Source organism: Herpailurus yagouaroundi, unplaced genomic scaffold (genome assembly GCF_014898765.1).
Source record: "Herpailurus yagouaroundi ecotype Mexico unplaced genomic scaffold, PumYag 77, whole genome shotgun sequence".
In the NCBI taxonomy this organism is placed as follows: Eukaryota; Metazoa; Chordata; class Mammalia; order Carnivora; family Felidae; genus Herpailurus; species Herpailurus yagouaroundi.
The window spans coordinates 362,429-379,902 of NW_024412388.1; the positions used below are offsets into that span (position 1 = coordinate 362,429).

A 17,474-nucleotide genomic window follows, 5' to 3' on the forward strand; every position below is an offset into this window, starting at 1 on the left:
ACGACTGGGAGCCTCAGGTCTCCTGGGTGTCCAGCTGGTGAGCTCCCAACGCCCGGGTCCTGAGGAGGGTGCCGGGTCCTGAGGGGGGCGCCGCACTGCTGAAGATCCCCTTGTGCCCTGCCCCGTGGAACCCCAGATGTGCCCTGCACCCAACACCGGGTCAGGAAAGGTAGCCAGGAAGACTCCTCCTGAGTTGCCAGACCCCCCTTCGCAGGCTGGGTACCTGTGCTCCCATCAACTGCATCCTGACAGTTTGATCCTTCGAGGCTCAAAAGTGCGTCACCGGAGTGCCATCGGCAATGCGCCGTCTCTGGCTGCCGTGTGGACACTGCCAGCTGCACCAGCCTCCGGCACGGTCCTCCTAAAGGCAGGCCAACAGCAGAGGGCCTCTGAAGCAGGATGGGGGAGCCACATGGCAATGGGCCTCAGACAGGTCCAACCATGCCTGAACCATGAGCTCTGCTCCCATCCCCAGGCACCTTGAGAACAAGCAGGAAGCAGGAGCCACTTCCTCGGCCCACTGGTCCAGCAGTCTCGGCCAAGTCATGCTCTGCGGAAGGTCACTGCCCCCTTAGACTTCGGTCCAGTGTCAGGGAACCAGCTCTCTGCTTTCAGTGCCCCCTCCCCCACATCCCACGGGTCCTCCCAGGGCCCAGCGCCCCCAGTGAGCACGGGGGCTGCCGGGAACCACCAAAGGGACCCTGCTCTCCAGCGTCCACGCCTCCCTGCCGCAGACATCAACTGCCTGCACAGGGGAGGCTCAGGCCAGCTGCCACACAGCCACAGCCCAGATGCTGGGTGCCGTCCCTACAGCGGGCTGCCTGAAGTCATGCCCTTGGCACCGGGAGGGCCGCTCCAGCCTCAGCCCAGACCTGTCGGCTGCCTGGGAAGTTTCTCGGGGGAGAAATAAATGTTGGGTATGCCCTTCTCTGGGACCACAGGGCACACCTCCGGGACTGTTCCACCGGCGTCCATACAGGACCAGTTTTCTGGGGGGCTTCTCCCCCTGGATCCTGAGACTTCACAGCACGGCTTACACTCAGGGGTTCAGCCGGGCCAGCTGGGGAAGCACACGTCCAAAGGGTGGCCTAAGGGGGTCCAACTGCCCTCCACCGGGGACCCCACACAAGAACGAGGGGCCAGCGATTCCTCCGAGAGGGAGCGACACGTGTAGCCCCACAGGACCAGTTCATCTTTGTTTCTTAATTTTTATTTATTTTAAGCAATCTCTACACCCAACGTGGGACTCAAACCCACAACCCCAAGATCAAGAGTCGCACGTTCTTCCGACTGAGCCAGCCCAAGTGCATCTTTTATCTCGGGTCACTTCAGACAGCACACCGCCTCGGACCCTTGGTGAAGGCTCTGTACTGCACGGATCTACCTCTACTGCTGACAAAGGGTCTTTGATAGTTTAGATTTCACATACAGCAAAGAAATAACCCGCGTCGAGTAAAATGTTTGCTAAGCCATCTACCTCCTCAAAAACCTCAGGAAACACTAAGTGTTTGATCAGATGCCCACCTCCACAGCCGCACCCTTGAGCCAGGTGTGGACAGAGGGCGAGGCCCAGCATCCAGCACAGCAGAGCCTCGCCACTGCCCAGCACCGCCCACGCAGGGACCCAGGCCCAGCAGCATTGCCACCAGGGCCCGCGGTTATTCCTGGGGCACCACCGAGCTGCAGATGCGGCAGCTCCAGCCCCCCCACCCCTCACAGGCCCAACCGCTGGCCTGCCCATGGGCCAGCGGCTAGCCTGGCACCAGGCTGAGACGGACTTGCATTTCCGCCAAGAGACTCAAACGGCACAAAATTTAGGAACAAAGATATAATGAAAGATTTTTTTTCACACGAGTGGGTTAAATACACACAAGTGGTAAATTATAGGGCAATTTTAAATAAACTGATCAAAACCCAAAGTCGAAGATGTACAAGCGCGTGGCTGCACCTGAAGCCCCCTCTGGCCTCTGGAGTGAAATCACAGCACCTCAGCCCATGACTCACAGACACAGTGCTTCCAAATAACGTGCAAGGGAAACGATCAAGCAGGCGCTTAACGGAAGACGTCAGCGACCCAGGGAGCCTGCTTAACCCCACCAGCCCCGCCCGCAACTCAGGCCAGTCCTCCCGGGGCAGCCTTCACCTCCTCTTGATGCCCAGTTGCGTGTGGTCTTCTAGGGGAAGCGCCCACACCGGACAGGGAGCAGCTGTGAAAAGGAACACAGGAGCCTATCTTCAGGGTACACCCAAGATCTGGGCCAAGTGTGAGGGGAGCCTGTCAGGTGCAGAACTCCATGGGGCTGCTGGGGTCAGAGGAAATGTCCTGTGGGTACCAAAGGTCACCCCTGCAGTAGCCAGGAACCTGGAGGTGGCAGTGGGGAGCCCAGCCTGGCATAGGTGTGGAGGAAAGGGGGGGGGGGGTAAACTGAAAGCAGCCTTCGGGACCGCAGAGGATAGGGTGGCTCTTTGAACAAAGGACGCCACCTTGTGGTCAGACATCAAGCGGATGTGGAATTTCAACTTCAGCAAAACAAGAACCCACTTTCCTAGGAAGGATTGTTTCTTTCCAAGAGAATGCAAACACGTTTCAAACGCTGAGGCCAAACCCCCACGTCTCCTGGACCCCCATCCGTGGCCGTCCTTGGCCAGCCCCGGGGCCCCCTGGCCAGGCCCCTGGGCCCCCTGGCCAGGCACAGCTGTGGGAACTGCTCCTGCCTGGTGAGCCAGGGCTCCACTGGACCAAGAATTGCACGCAGAGTATTTGCTAATCGAGTTTTGTATTTTTAAGTGACCAAATCTAGTAAAATGAAAAACAGGTTTACTAAAACAGGTCCGAAAGACGATACAGGAGATTAAGCTATAAAACCAAAGCATGAGGTCCCTCCTCGACACCCAAGCTCCATGGTTCCCAACAGACCCCAGGGCAAGGACAGGGAGCGGAGAATCTTGCACCTCCTCTAAATCCAAATTACACGCTTTGGTTTTTGTTTTCCTTTTAAAGGTTTTTAAAAAGCTAACCCCAGAAGTCAGGCAGGTCCACCCTGCGCCTGGCGGCACGTCCAGCCAGCCCATGGCGAGCTCGGGCGCGGTGCCCTCGGTTCGACCACCTCTGCCGGCTGTGGCGCGGGGCTCACTCCTGCGCTATGCTTCTCAGCACGTACTTGACCGTGTAGGCGAAGGCTGCAAACCCAACTATAACAAACAAGTTCGCCAGGGCGCCGCCCAGGAGTCCGTGGTGCCGGTTGGCCTGCTGGAGGCCCGCGAGGTGCGGCCCGGCCCCCGGCGCGTGCCCGTTGAGGAGCTGAAGCCCATTCTGACCGTGGTGTGTTTCCCCGTCTGGAACCACGTCTGGTAAGGGGAGAGCCTGGGGTCGGCTACTGAGTTCGTCTTGAGCTTTCTGTTTTTGTTTTATTTCCTAAGATAAAAACAGAAAGGAACAAGGCTTGGTCGAAATAAACTGCTTCCTTTAGGACAAGGGAGGGTCCTAAGATCCACCACAAAGATCCTGCCTGGGAGGCCAGTGGTCACCGGCCCGACACTCACCCTCAGAAGCGGGAGGCGCTCTTAACTCTGTTTAACAGATGAGGGGACCCAGGGACTCGTCAAAAACACCAAGCCTGCGCCGCTCAGGGCCTAGACTGAGCAGGTCCAAGCGACACAGAATCACTGTGGCCTCGACCTGGGTGCGGCCTACCCTGCTCCAGAGCGAAGATGAGGGTTCATGCCAGCCCCTCTTGGCAGGCCCTTCCCCACAGCCCAGCAGCCCACCCGAGGAGCCCTGCGCCCTGAGGAGGGGGGCAGGGCTGCACCTGCCAGTCAGCACCTACAGGTGCGTGTGAGAACAGGCGCCCTGTGTGCTGTGTGTGTGCAGAGCAAAGGGACACACAGCAGCACAGTTCTCTCTCCGGAAGAATCAAGTCTGGAAGTGCTCCTGGCGAGGGCATCGCAAAACGGACCGCCAGCATCTGTGCCTTACCTCCACGACTTCAGGGAATAATTCACAGAAGACTTTGTCTTTTAAATTAAACACTAAACTTTGTGCCGCCAGCTGTCTTTTCTAGGAAGAAACAGAAGGGAAGTATCAGCCTGAAGATTAATTTCAACTCTTTCACATTCTACACGCATTTTATCCTCAAAAACTGTTGTCTTCGTGTTGCTGAAAGCACTCGATAAACTTGCCGTTCACCACAAACTAATTCAGCCTCATCAAGGCTTATTCGTCTTTCACTATCATCAATTAACGACATGAAACTTAGTTCCCACTTAGACGATAAGAAAATAAAGACCACTCGACAAGGACCAGACACCGTGCTGTCCCTGGAGGGAAGCCCGGCCTGCTCTTCCCACTGCCGAGGACATGAGCGGGAGCCCCCCAACGTGCGAGCCGTGCTCTCCACCCCTCACCGTGAAGTCCGACGTCTCTATACTGCCCAGGGTGGGGCCCTTCTCCACCATGAAGCTAAGGAGCCCAGTCAGGATGGTGGAGACGGACCAGGCCGGGTTCCACGTGTCTGGGTGGAAATCCGTGATCGAAAGACACAGCCTGCAAGACAGGGACCCACTCAACAGAGCACACACACTCGTCATGACCACATTCACACTTGAGAAGCACGGCAGAAATGCCTTACCTTGTATTGCACTTGAATCTTCCATTGGGTGTTATCATATAAATACTAGGAGGTTTAAAAGGAAATTCTCTGGGAAAAACTAGTTTTCCATGGTAATAGCCACCTATAGCAAAACAGAGAAAGAGCCTTGTCACGGTCTACAGTGCACCCCCTGTGGGGGCAGCCCCAGGCACCAAGCTCCGCTCCAGCCCTCAGGCTGGTGCCACGACCCTCCAGTCTCCCACTCTGCCCCCACCCTGCCAGCGCCGCCCCCCTCATCCCGGGCCCAGCGGCTGACCACCCCCGGAACACGAGCATCTTGCTGGCAGTCTCACTGGGGGCTCATGACCACAAATCAAGAGTGGCCCTTGCCCCACATGCACAACCCTGCTCACCCTTCCCGGGCCCCCTGTCACTGAGAACAGAGCCTCAGAGGAAAAGCCGTACCCAGCTCCTCACTGGGTCCTCTCGCCCACCCCTGAGCAGGTCGGCTGAGGTCACCCCTATTCCAGACCCCTCTCCTGCACTCCTGGTCTCTCCTTCTCCACCGAATGACACCCTGCAGCAACCAACTGCCATCATGTGATTCTCCCATCTCAGAAAAACAAAAACCAGGGGCGCCTGGGTGGCTCAGCCGGTTAAGCATCTGACTCCGGCCCAGGTCACGATATCACAGTTCGTGGGCCTGAGCCCTGCATCGGGCTCTGTGCTGACAATGTGGAGCCTGCATGGGATTCTCCGTCTCCCCCTGTCCCTGCCTCTCCCCAACTCGTGCTGGGTCTTTGTCTCTCACAAATGAATGTTTAAAAAAAAAAAACAACACACCTGACCCCACCTCACTCCCCCTCCTGCCAGCCGCTCACCCTCCTTTATGTAAAACCCCTTGAGAGCTACATCCAGGTCCACCCTGCCGAGGTTCCTGCCCCCACCGCGGTCCCCCAAATCCGACACGGAGATCAGCAGAGCCCGCCCCGTACCTCACAACCACGCCCCCTGCCTCTTTGGGCACCACCCCACCTTGGCTCCCCACTCCCGTCCCACCGCCCCCCGAGCACTGGCCGCTGGCTCCTCTGGTGCCCTCCCTGACCCCTCACACTTCTGGGTCCTCAGGCTCACGTGACACGGGATATCTCCAACTGGCACCTGCACCTGGCCGTCTGGGGCTCCTCCCACCACTGCTGACCCACGGGCCGACCATCCGGGCGACACTGCCCGGACAGGTCCAAGACACAATACCCATTTCCCTCGAACAGCAACTCCACCCTCTTAGCCGCTCACACCAAAATCTGGGAGGCCCCGCTGCCTCCCTGCCCCCACCCACCGCCATCACCTCACACCTCCTCCACCAGCAAGCCCTGTTGGCCACGCCTCCAAACCGATCCAAACTGCTCACTTGGGATGACCTCGCGGGCCTCAAGGCTCTCGCCCCTGCCCACTCGGCTCACGGTCCCACGGGCTACCTCACCTCACACCCTTCTCTCGGGGCTGCACCTGGGAGCCTACTGGAAACGCAAAGCCCCGGGCCCAATGCAGGCAGGCGACACGGGACGTGACTTGACCGGACACCCAGTGATGCGCGTGCACGTGCGTGCTTGCGCTGCGAGGCTTCAGGAATGCCGCCCTGTCCTCCACCCGGGCCCCCTGCCGTCCCCAGCACCCTGGGTGGGGCCCCACCTCAAGGACCGGGACGCACCACACACGTCTGCTCTCACGCCACTCGGGTCGGGCCTCCCCACGTCTCGTACGGGTCGTAGCGCCCCGGCCGCCTCACGTGAGTGCCGTCTCCCACTCCAAGCTCTGCCAGGACCGGAGGGATGACGTGAGCGAGTGTCCCCCGTGAGGCCGACTCAACAGCCAGACGGGCCCCCGAGCGAGAAACTAGCACTATGAACGACACTCGAGGCACAGTCAGCCGAAATCGCTGAGAAAAGCCCAACTGGCAAATAAGCAAGAGATACCAACAGGTGCTTTTCTCAAGAGGAAGCAGGCTCGGCCGACGTGCGCTTGGAGCTGGCGGCTCAGGAAACGGCTCCGTCCGCAGCGCAGCGGAGGGCAGGTGGGCAGGAGGATGCGACCTCGCGGCGAGCCCGTGAACGTCAACACCCACACTGACCCGGCAGCCCCGCCTCCTGCGTCCACCCGAGAGACGCCAGGTGAAAGCCGGCCAACGCCTACTACCCTCCGAGGGAAGGGCTCGCTCGGCAGGAGCCGCGCAGAGAGGCAACCGCACAGGGAGCAGACGGCTGCCGCGCAAACCGGGGAAGCGACCGCAAGGCCGGCAGCGCGCGCCGGACCGCAGACGCACGCCGGACCGCAGACGCACGCAACCCCCACGGCCAGACGTGCAACGTCAAGCGTACGAGATGAACTCCGGGAGGGTCTGTGGGGGAGGCTCATCCTGAGAGGTAAGGAGGCAAAGCAGGGGACGTGGGAGGGCGGAGCCTCACCCAGAGGTCAAGCCCTTGGGGAGTGCAGAGAAGAAGCGCACGCACCCCCATGCCAGCAGCTCCCACATCCTTCATTCCAAGCGTCCACAGGCAGACGAGCGACGAGCACAGCCCTGACCGAGCCCTGGGGGCGGAAACCCCAGAGAGCACGGTGGCCCCGGAGAGAGGCCAGGGAGGACGGTGCCCGGGGAAGGGACGATGTTGCACCAAGCACCTCCTCCACTGAACGGCTTCTGCAACTCCGTTGCAACAACAACAAAAGATCCGTGGGCCACCGCGGTGCCACGCAGCTCCTGGGTTCTCTGTTCCACTGACCCGCATTTCCCTCCACACTCGGCTCACCGAAGCTCAGGCATCTCAAAGCCAGGCAGACTGACTCCTCCCACTCTGTTCTTGTTTCAACTGCTCTGGGTCCTCTGCCTTTCCGTGTACGTTTTACAATAAAAATCTCAGAATAAATTTGTGTACGTCTACAAAAAACTGTGCCAGGACTTTGACAGGATCGGGTAAAATCCACAGATCGATTCAGGGAGAATCCTCAGCAACGCCTGTACCAGCGGGAAGCCACTTCTGAACCGTCAGGATCGGTGCGCCTGGAATCTGCCAGCAGTAGCGTGGGCGCAGAGCCCAGAGCAAGGACAGGGTCGGTGCTCAACCAATGCCGAGCCGAACGGACATGGCCAGGGTGCAGAGCCATGAGAGACTGAGAAGGAGGGGTCGGAACATCCAGAAGCCAGAGAAGGAGCAAGTGTGGAGGAAGGAGCCCACACCATCAAAGTCCACAGAACCCCAGACACCGAGGCCGGAGAGCCATCCCTCGGACTGACAATTCAGGGGGCCCCTCATCGACCCTGAGGAGAATGGTCAGCAGAAGGCAGGGCTACAGAGTGCAGAGTGCGGCCCTGAGCGCAAGAGAGGATGGGCAGCAGGGGAAGAGACAGGAGCAGGTGCTGAGGGGCAAGAGGGAGGCAGGCAGTGGAGGGAGAGAAGGCTAAGGAGGGGGAGGGAAAGAAGAAAGAAGGGGAAGGAGGAACAGCAGGAAAAGCTGGTCTCTGAGGAGACAGCCTGAAGGCCATGACCAGCAGGGAGATACACAGGGCAGGACCACACATAAAGAAGCCCTGGTGACAGGGTTGGGTCTGGGGGTTGGGGGGGGGGGTGGTCTCCTGCGGTCCCAAGCCCTGCAGCCTCCACTCAGGGCCTGCCCTTCCCCCCCCCCCCCCCCCCCGCCACCTCCGCCCCTGTCCAGGTTCACTTCCAGCAGCAACAGGCCTGGTTACAAAATTACTAAATGTTCACAATTTATTGGAAAAATATTAAAACTATTAAAAAAAAAAAACCTTAAAATCCCACTTGTGAGAAAAAAATGCTCATTCCTAGTTTGTTAGAAACACACATGTATTTAACAAGTATTTTTTTTTTTAATGTTTATTCTTTTTGAGAGAGAGAGAGACAGAGGGCAAGCGGGGGACAGGCAGAGAGAGAGGGAGACACAGAATCCGAAGCAGCTCCAGGCTCTGAGTTGTCAGCACAGAGCCCGACGCGGGGCTCGAACTCACAAACCACGAGATCATGACCGGAGCCGAAGTCGTACGCTCAACCGACTGACCCACCCAGGCGCCCCTCTTTTTTTTTTTTTTTTTTTTTTAATTTTTAATGTTTATTTATTTTGAGAGAGAGATAGAGCAAGCAGGGGAAGGGCAGAGAGAGAGGGAGACACAGAATCCGAAGCAGCTCCAGGCTCTGAATTGTCAGCACAGAGCCCGACATGGGGCTCAAACTCATGGACCGTGAGATCATGACCTGAGCCGAAGTCGGACACTTAACCGACTGAGCCACCCAGGCGCCTCCTTAACAGGCATTTTAATTATGACCTGTCCAGGCTGCCCTGAAGCCCATCTGCTGCTGCTTTTCTAGGAACCCCACCACAAGCCCATCAAGCCCACACCCCGCTGCCGGACACTCGGGCGGCCCCCAGTGTGACACTATTAACACACCCACCCTACAGAAAGGCTTCTGCACCTGTTTCCCCAGGACACGTCTTCCCAGAACAGAGACTCCTGTGTCAAAGGAGAGTCCTCCTAAGGCTGGTGACACACGTGCCAAACCACCTTCAAGAGAGCCAGGCCAGTTCCACTCTTAACCACCCACCCCCACCCACAGCTTTCCCCTCATGGTCCAGAGCAGTGGGTCTCGAATGTGCTTCTCCAGCAGCCGGTCTCTTTTCCAGTGAAATCTTACGCAAAAGCCCCACGTGGAGGCAGATGCCACTCAAAGTGAGGGCCCAGTGGCTGGAGAGCCGAAGGTACAGCCCGGCCACAGCTCTGCCCTGGGCTTGCCCCACCACGGCTCATCCCCCGACCTGGCCTGAACCCTGAGGCTGGTGCCAGGCTCCCTGTAGGCCCCCGACCCGCTGACTGAAAAATCCCAGGTCTACTTTGTAAATGACACCAGAGGACACTGGGCAGCATCACCGGGTCAGCCCCGGCAGCACAAGGAGAGCAGAGGTGCCCGGCTGTGCCAGGGCAGACCCTGCACCCTCCCCGTGAGCCTCGGGGCCCCATCCACACGAAGGGGCTACCCCGTGGCTCAGAGGGCTCGGCAGAGTGAGCGCTCGACAACCACGGCTTTCTTTCCCGACAACATTCGTGCGGGTCTGAACGCAGCAGGAGAAAATGGCTGCACTGCACGGCTTACCAGGTCTGTCTTCCGGCTCTGGCCCCACGCACGGCAGAGGCTGGGTAGCCTCCGAGACTCACAGAAAGCCCCCGAAGACTAAACCGCTTTAGGATCTGAAGCAACGAGGATAGACTCCAAGCAAGTGCAACGTTACTAACGGACATGCAGACTAGAGCGTGAGTCACAGACACCGAGTGCTTGACAGGAGAGGTCTGTTCAGAAGACAAAAAGGTCTCTCGTTCCCCTCGCTCAGACTGGAGACGGACTTACCTTCATAAGGAGTCATCTCTGGGCCTCGGACCACATAGTGCCTGAGGGAGAGAAGAAAATGAGCTGGCTTTAGGGACGGCAAACGCTCCGAGTTCTGAGTCCCTCCGCGGCCGGGGTGTGGGGTCCAGCCGAAACCAGACGTGCGAACATCCCAGGGGAACTTGTGCTGTGGTCTACGCACTCCTAACGGGGTCTTAGGAACTGTGTCTTTCACGTCCTCCACAAAGTACTTTCGTGCCTGCGACACCTAAGAAACTAACACTCTCTAACCATGAAAGTCCAGTAACAAATTTTCAAATGCTAATTTCACACACATTCTTGAGATGTACTTAGAAACTTGCACTTCTCAGTGTGCCCAAATATCACGAAGTAGGCCAAGCGGGGAACGGCTGGTGACATGAGGTGGCTCTGTGTCCCCCAGTGTTGATGTTCTAGAAAAAGCAGACGTGTGACCTCAGAGCAGCTGGCCTCACGCAGGAGAACAGGGATAGCCTGTAACTGTCACTGAAGTCCTCACACAGAGCCCAAGCCCAGGTGGACCCACGTGCTTCAGACCACGAGCGGCGGCACTCACAGATTCCACTCTCCCGTGCAAATAAGGAGCTTCGGCCGCACGTCAAGAGGTGCGTGGACTTAAGCATTTTCAAATATAAGAGAAAAGCACGAAAGAGAACGCAGAGCCAATCAGACACAGCTGTTAGCACGTCACTAAGCATCCCTTCGGAAACCCCTCTTCCCACAAATGCCACTTGAACGTCGTGGATGAAACACATGCCAGCTGATATGTTTTACTCCACAAACACTGCCATCCTGTGTTGGTGGACCAGGAACAAGCCTCAGACCTTAAGCACGTGACACACCCAGGAACGTGGCCTTAATTTGTCACTGCTCCCAATTCCGGGGTCCAGTTTGGGAACACTGGGTAGGGGCAGCGAGCAAGAGCAGAGAGCCCAGCGGCCTGAGTGGCCAAGCAGCACGGCACTCGGGGGACACCCCCAGCAGGTGATAGAGCCCAGCCAGCAGGCCGGACACGACTGTCCCCAGCCAGTCTGGGAACTGGATTCCAGAATGGGGAGAGGGGCTCACCACCCTGATGCAACATAAACTGTTTATGCCAACGATACAACATGGATCGTGCTAGAAGGAAGGCAGCCTCCCTGCTGGGGGTCTGGAACACTGGGAGGTGCCGGGCAGAGGCACATGACCTGCTCCAACTGGCAATCTTGCGTCCTGGGTCTCTGATAGGCTTCCCTGGGGGACAGCACCTCATGTGTGTGGTCACAGCAGGGCTGGGGGGGCTCGTGTCGGTCTCCTATGGACTCCGACTCCAGCGCACTGTCTGTCCCTTTGCTAATTTTGCTGGTTTTCCATGGAAACAAATCTCAGCGATCGATCCTCCTTGTGAATGACTCAACCTGGAGATCTGAACTCACAGGCAGAGAGGCTCCCCAAACAACGAGGACGACCCTGCGACTGCTGTGGGAGCTGTCCCTCCATCTGCCAATTCAGGGGGCCGGGGAAGCTCTGTTATAACCCCAAAGCCTCAGTCTCGCGCGGCCCTTTTCACCCTGAAAACCCTCCCTCACCTGCCAGAGCAGCCCCTCCTCCCCAAGCTGAGGAAGGTAGACCCAGAACCCGTGAACATCTGTCCAAACACCTGTCCAATCTAAAAAACAGCTTTTAACTCAGTTAAATTCCTTTTCTCTGGACAAAATACCCTTCACACAGAAAATGCTTACTATCTCAACCCTACACTTTACTTCCCACAGAACCGATAAATCTGGTAAGGGCAGCATTTCCGTAGAAGCACGTAACCTCCTAAGGCCACACCTGAGCACAGCCTGAAAGTCACTATATAGCAAGTGTGCGTGAGGCTCAGAGCCTGTTACGTCGGCCAGGGCTACCAAGCACTTGCCCCAGCCAGCGCCAGGAACCCAAGCATCAGGGCCCCTGACCCTCTGTCACAAACTCTCTAAGACAGGACAGGCCACTCTACAGCACCAAGATGCAAAGAGCAAAAGGAGAGTCTAGAAATGCAACTTCTCCACCAACAGCCGTGAGACCTATGACGTGCCCCGAAGCCTCCCCTATGGATCCCACAGACCCACCTGAGAGGTGCTCCCCAGCGTGCTCTCTCCAGACCCAGGGGACAGAGGTCAAGGAAGACCCCATAGTGGCCCCAGCCGCCGCCCATCAGGAAGACAACCAGGCCTCATCCGTAGGCCTCAGCCTGTCCGCGTCTGAAAGCGGTACAGACAGATGCACCCTTCCCAACGCCACGACAGGACAGGAGCACCAGGGCCTCCCCATCAAGTGAGCAGAGAACCCAGGTGACAGTCGGCGTGGGGTGAATGGTCACGTGGAGCCTTACCATTCAAGGATATTGGAAGGGAGGGGCTCAGCACAGATGTAAGGCACCGGATCCTTCTTAATGCGAAGATAGTCCTGTTTCAGCCTCTGGGTCGCTGTCGTCGGAGCTCTTTTATTGCTGCTGCTGCTCATCTAGGGAAAGCAAACGTCTGTTTCCAAAGAACGACAGACACGCCCTGCCTCCTCAGCCACAGACCGCTTCAACAGTCCCACGAGGTTAAGCCCAGCCACCCAGAAGCCAGGCCTGCGGGCTGTCCTGACTTGCCGCCCACCCCCACACCAGCAGGACTCGACGAGTCTCCTTGGGGGTCTGCCCCCCACAACCTTCGTTTATGTAACACCAGGTCAAAGATAAAAAAATGAAACAAAACCAAAGCCCCGCTTCCGTCCTCAAAGAACCTACCCGGGAGAAAGACCTCGAATTTAAAGGGTCCTAAGGACCTGTGTGCTGAGGCCAGCATGGCCTGGTGCTCCTGCGCTCTGTGCTAATGAAATGTTTACACCACAGAAATCAGGATGCATCCCAAACCAGCCCCCAACAAAAGCCTGTTGTTAAACATTTTCCAACATATCTACTACTGCTCAAAAGTCGATGGGAGGACGGGGGACCTGGGTGGCTCAGTCGGTTAAGCATCTGACCCTTGATTCGTCTCAGGCCATGACCCCACAGTGTGAGCCCCACTTAGGATTCTCTCTCTCTGTGTGCCCCTCCCCCACCTGCATGAGTGCTGTCTCACAAAATTACTTTAAAAAAAAGTAACTTGGGGCGCCTGGGTGGCGCAGTCGGTTAAGTGTCCGACTTCAGCCAGGTCACGATCTCGCGGTCCGTGGGTTCGAGCCCCGCGTCAGGCTCTGGGCTGATGGCTCAGAGCCTGGAGCCTGTTTCCGATTCTGTGTCTCCCTCTCTCTCTCTGCCCCTCCCCCGTTCATGCTCTGTCTCTCTCTGTCCCAAAAATAAATAAACGTTGAAAAAAAAAATTTTTTTTTAAATTAAAAAAATAAATAAATAAATAAATAAATAAATAAATAAATAAATAAAAGTAACTAAAAAACAAAATGGATGGGAGGAACAGGGGAGACTGGAGAAAGATGGGGGGCCCTGAAAGTCTGACATTCACACTGGGAAGAGGCAAAAGGAGCACCCTCCTGATCAGAGCTAAGGACACGGGTAGAGGCTTCAGACAGCATCACGGGTCCAGGGAAGGGCACTGGGCCACTGTGTAAGGAGCCACAGCACAGTCAATGGTGGCTGACAAGGCTGACCAGGGAGGCAAGGCCACGCAGCCAACAGCACTGCAGAAAGTTTTTAGGTCCAAGTCTTAAGAGAGACCAGATTTTCTGTTGGATCACTTGGGACAGGTTAGCAGAGCTTGAAGGGGACAGCATGAGACAGATGAGATGGCACGGGAGGGACCGGACAGCACTGAAGGCTGAGGACCAGGAGTGAGGTCGCAGCCATCATTCAAGAGAAGACACGGCCTGGCTCAGGGGGTGGGGGGGTGGAGCCTGGGACACCTCAGTGATGCTAGGAGGCAGAGGGGAGTGATGGTGAGAGAGAAGACAGAGCTCCCCACCCTCACAGGCATTGGAGCAGCTCAGCCTGATGTGCTCTGAACGCAGAACTTTCCCCTAAGACAGCAAGGCAAAAAAGTTCTGCTGCTAAAAATAAAGTGTGAAAGCTGCCAGTCTAAAATATGATAGAGACAGAGGACACATGGGGGTATGCAGGAATGGGAAGGGACAGCAGCTTCCAGGCTAGAGTGGTGGCAGATCGAAGCCATGCCTGTCCTGCTCTCCTCCACGCCACTGACGCTGCCACTCAGCCATCTCAGGCCATCTTGCCAGCACACTGGACATCAGCGGCCAGGATCTCGACCCTGACCTCCAGCCTGCACAAACCTGAAGTCACTCTCCGCCCCCCATCATCTCCACCTCGGGGCCTTTGCTTGCTCATTTCCCTGGCAACAGCCACAGCTCCTTCTGATCCGTCAGGTCAGAGGTCTCTGGACTCCTGCCCCTTTGCTGGCTCGATTCCCCTCAGAGCACTAAACCCACTGCACTACAGCCGGGGCTTGGTGTGCTTCCCACACCCCAGGGCCTGCAGAGTGGTCCTCCTGCACACGTCATTGCCCACCCTTTCCTCCTGTTCCCACTCCACTCACCCTAATGCAGGGTCCTCCTACCTCTCCCATCAAGCACCACCAGACTCGCCACTGGCCCCCAGCTTCCATTCTCCCCTTTCCAGTCCACCCCGTACACTTAAATCAGATTAGCTTTCTCCACCCACAGTTCTGATCATAGCATTTCAAGATCTCCCCACAGCCAAACAGACAAACTACAACACCTCCCCCTTCCTGCCAAGCCCCCCACAAAGAAGCCCAACGAGCCCTCCTAGTGTCTGACTCCCAACCCCCTCCTCACCCTAACCCTACGGCTGTCTCTCAGCCTGGTCTCTACTGGCAGAAAACCCACCTGTGCCCTTCCTGGCCTAGCTCAAAAGCTAAGTCCCTCAAGAGCCTCCCCCATTTCCCTAGTCAAATGCCCCCACAGGCCTCCCTGCGACCCAGCGCCACACCACACAGGTGGCCTCCAGGCGCCAGCAGGGGCAGGAGCAGGAGCAGGCTGCAGACGGCCTGGGAAGGGAGTGCTCTCCCTCGCAGCACTGCCCCCAAGCTCCTGGCCAAGCCAAAGGGGCCAGGTGGCTCACCTCACCGGAAGCAGAACCGCCACACCGGACTTGTCGGGTGTCTTTTACATGTTCACCCTATGGCTCAGCCGGTTGAGCGTCCGACTTCCACTCAGGTCAGGATCTCGCAGTTTGGGAGTTCGAGCCCCGTGTCGGGCTCTGTGCTGACAGCTCAGAGCCTGGAGCCTGTTTCCGATTCTGTGTCTCCCTCTCTCTGCCCCTTCCCCGCTCATGCTCTGTCTCTGTCTCTCAAAAATGAATAAACATTAAAAAATTTTTTTAAATGTTCACCCTAAAATTAACACTCTGTGTAATACGCAAAAAAATTCCCTGGGCAATTCAAATACCATCGTGTTTGTGCGTAATTATGTGGCAAGGCTGGGTGCTTAATGAAGCTTACAGGACAGACACACAAAATAAATAGATCCTGCCTGGTCAGTCACAAACTTTTCGCTCATTCTTGCTCTCAAAGGTATCAACTTTTTTTTAAGTTTATTTATTGTTGAGAGAAAGAAAAAGCACAAGTGCAGGAGGGGCAGAGAGAGGTGGAGAGAGAGAGAGAGAGAGAGAGAGAGAGAATCCCCAGCAGGCCCCACACTGTCAGCGCAGAGCCCGATGCGGGGCTTGAACCCACAAACTGAAAGATCATGACCTGAGCCAAAGTCGGGCGCTTAACCACCCAGATGCCCCTCAAAAGCATATTCTTTAAAGTCTCATTTATGATTCAACTACTCAGTTCAGGACAAAGAAAAAGTTCCCTGAGGACCCCTCCTTCGCCCCACTCAGAGCCCTCAGGGGTCCCTCTGGTCTACGGCACCTGCACAGACCCGTGAAGCAGGTCTCAGGTTCCCTGCAAATCCCCACAGATGGGGAACACGAAAAGCGTTATGCTGGAAGAAAAAGGGTGCAGCATGAAAACAAATGTCAGGAGTGAAGTGTCAGCACACGGGAGGTAAGGGAGCGCTGCCTGAACCAACGCCCGGCAGGCCGCAAGTCCCGCCAGCCTCACACGGACACACCTGTCATCTGCCCAGCACCCGAACACCCGGCTCCTCTCTTCTCCGCACCTCTCTCCCACTCTGAGTAAGCGTAATTCAGGTGACAAAGTGGCATGAGACCTTGGCCTGACCGACCAGATGGGCACGTGACACTCCCAAGCCCGAGCCTTTCACGGAAGTCTCTCCTTTCTCCACCAGGATTGCTTCACAGGCTGGATAGGGGCCCAGGGCCGGTGGAGACAGTCCCACTACCACTCAGGCACCTGCCACACAGGTCAACACTTCAGAAAACAGCAGACTGCTGACCGCAAGCCCGAGGCACCATGCCCGAAGTCTACACAGCAAGTGTTCCAATGATGCTCCTTTCTACTAAAGCCAGATTACACCAAGTCTCACTGACCTGGAACAAACACAGTACCCACCTGGCCCATCGCTGCGCTGTGTTCTCACGCACTTAGTAGCTCTACTCCCACCAGGCTTTACCCCTCTTTGGCTGTTCCATGCCTGGGCCCAGAAAGTGGCTGGGAACTGGACTTGAATTAAATACAGACCAGCTAGGTGGCATCCAGTGAAAAAGGAGCTACAAGTTCACGTCTCTTGAAGCTGAGAGGGTGCAGGTAACCGGCAGAGGTGGAAAGTGGGCCGGCACAGACGAGGAACTGGCCCAGTGCCCAACGTGAGCGCTAGTCGGCAAGGCCCACGGTGGAGCCAGCCGACTGGAGCTTCCCAGTCTTACGGCCTGAATTTTCTCTCAGCTACTACCCCAAGAGGCATAACCCTAAGGACACTCATTCCTGCTGGAATTTACGAAACAGTTTGGGTACTGATTACGGGTGAAGCGGCGGGCTCGATGGCAGCCACCCCAACACCAATTCCCAGAATACATTTACAAACCAAGATCTGTGCCGGCTAGTCCTGGAGGTGCCCGCAAGCGTGCCACTAACAGGAGGGCCTTCCGTGGGAGCCCCAGCCGTGAGGCCAACCAAATCCCCAAGCTGGCCGCAGGACCACCCCGGCCCGGAGCCCCGGGCGCCCCGCCGTAACCGACCTCAGGTTCCGCGCACGGAAGCTCCAGGCCCGGGCCCCTCGAGCGGCAGATCGAACGGCGACAAGCCTCGCGGCGGCCCCGTACCCTCCGCGCGGGCCGGTTCCAGCGGGGCGGACGCGCGGCCGAAGCCCCGGTTGAGGCCCGCGCCGCTCGCTCACCTCTCCCCGTCGCCGCGCGTGGGCCGCCGCCGCGCTCAGGCTCGCCGTGGTCGAGACCGGAGCAGGGAAGGAAGAGCGTGGCCCGCGCCGGAGAGCCTCACCGCGCCGGGAGCGAGCCCACCGCACCGCTGCAGCGCCTCCGCCACCGCCACCGCCACCGCCGCCGCCTAAGCTTGCAAGATGGCCGTTCACGGGGCGGGCGGGGGAACTG

The 17,474-nt window shown here is 57.5% G+C and overlaps 1 protein-coding gene across 4 annotated transcripts; it reads right to left on the minus strand.

Moving 5' to 3' along the window:
• Positions 1–1,813: 1,813 nt before the first annotated feature.
• UBE2J2 (ubiquitin conjugating enzyme E2 J2) lies at positions 1,814–17,449 on the minus strand. 4 transcript variants are annotated; one of them, XM_040458037.1, is made up of 7 exons: positions 17,264–17,449; positions 12,375–12,505; positions 10,004–10,044; positions 4,629–4,731; positions 4,405–4,543; positions 3,977–4,057; positions 1,814–3,415 (listed from the first exon to the last, which is right to left on the minus strand). In XM_040458037.1, exons 2-7 carry the CDS (start codon positions 12,503–12,505, stop codon positions 3,131–3,133), a joined length of 780 nt encoding a protein of 259 aa, XP_040313971.1. In that variant the 5' UTR covers positions 17,264–17,449; the 3' UTR covers positions 1,814–3,130. The 4 variants fall into 4 exon arrangements, with proteins under 4 accessions (XP_040313971.1, XP_040313990.1, XP_040313980.1 ...); XM_040458056.1 differs by lacking the exon at positions 17,264–17,449 and adding an exon at positions 17,106–17,211; XM_040458046.1 differs by lacking the exon at positions 17,264–17,449 and adding an exon at positions 16,952–17,098.
• Positions 17,450–17,474: the final 25 nt, after the last annotated feature.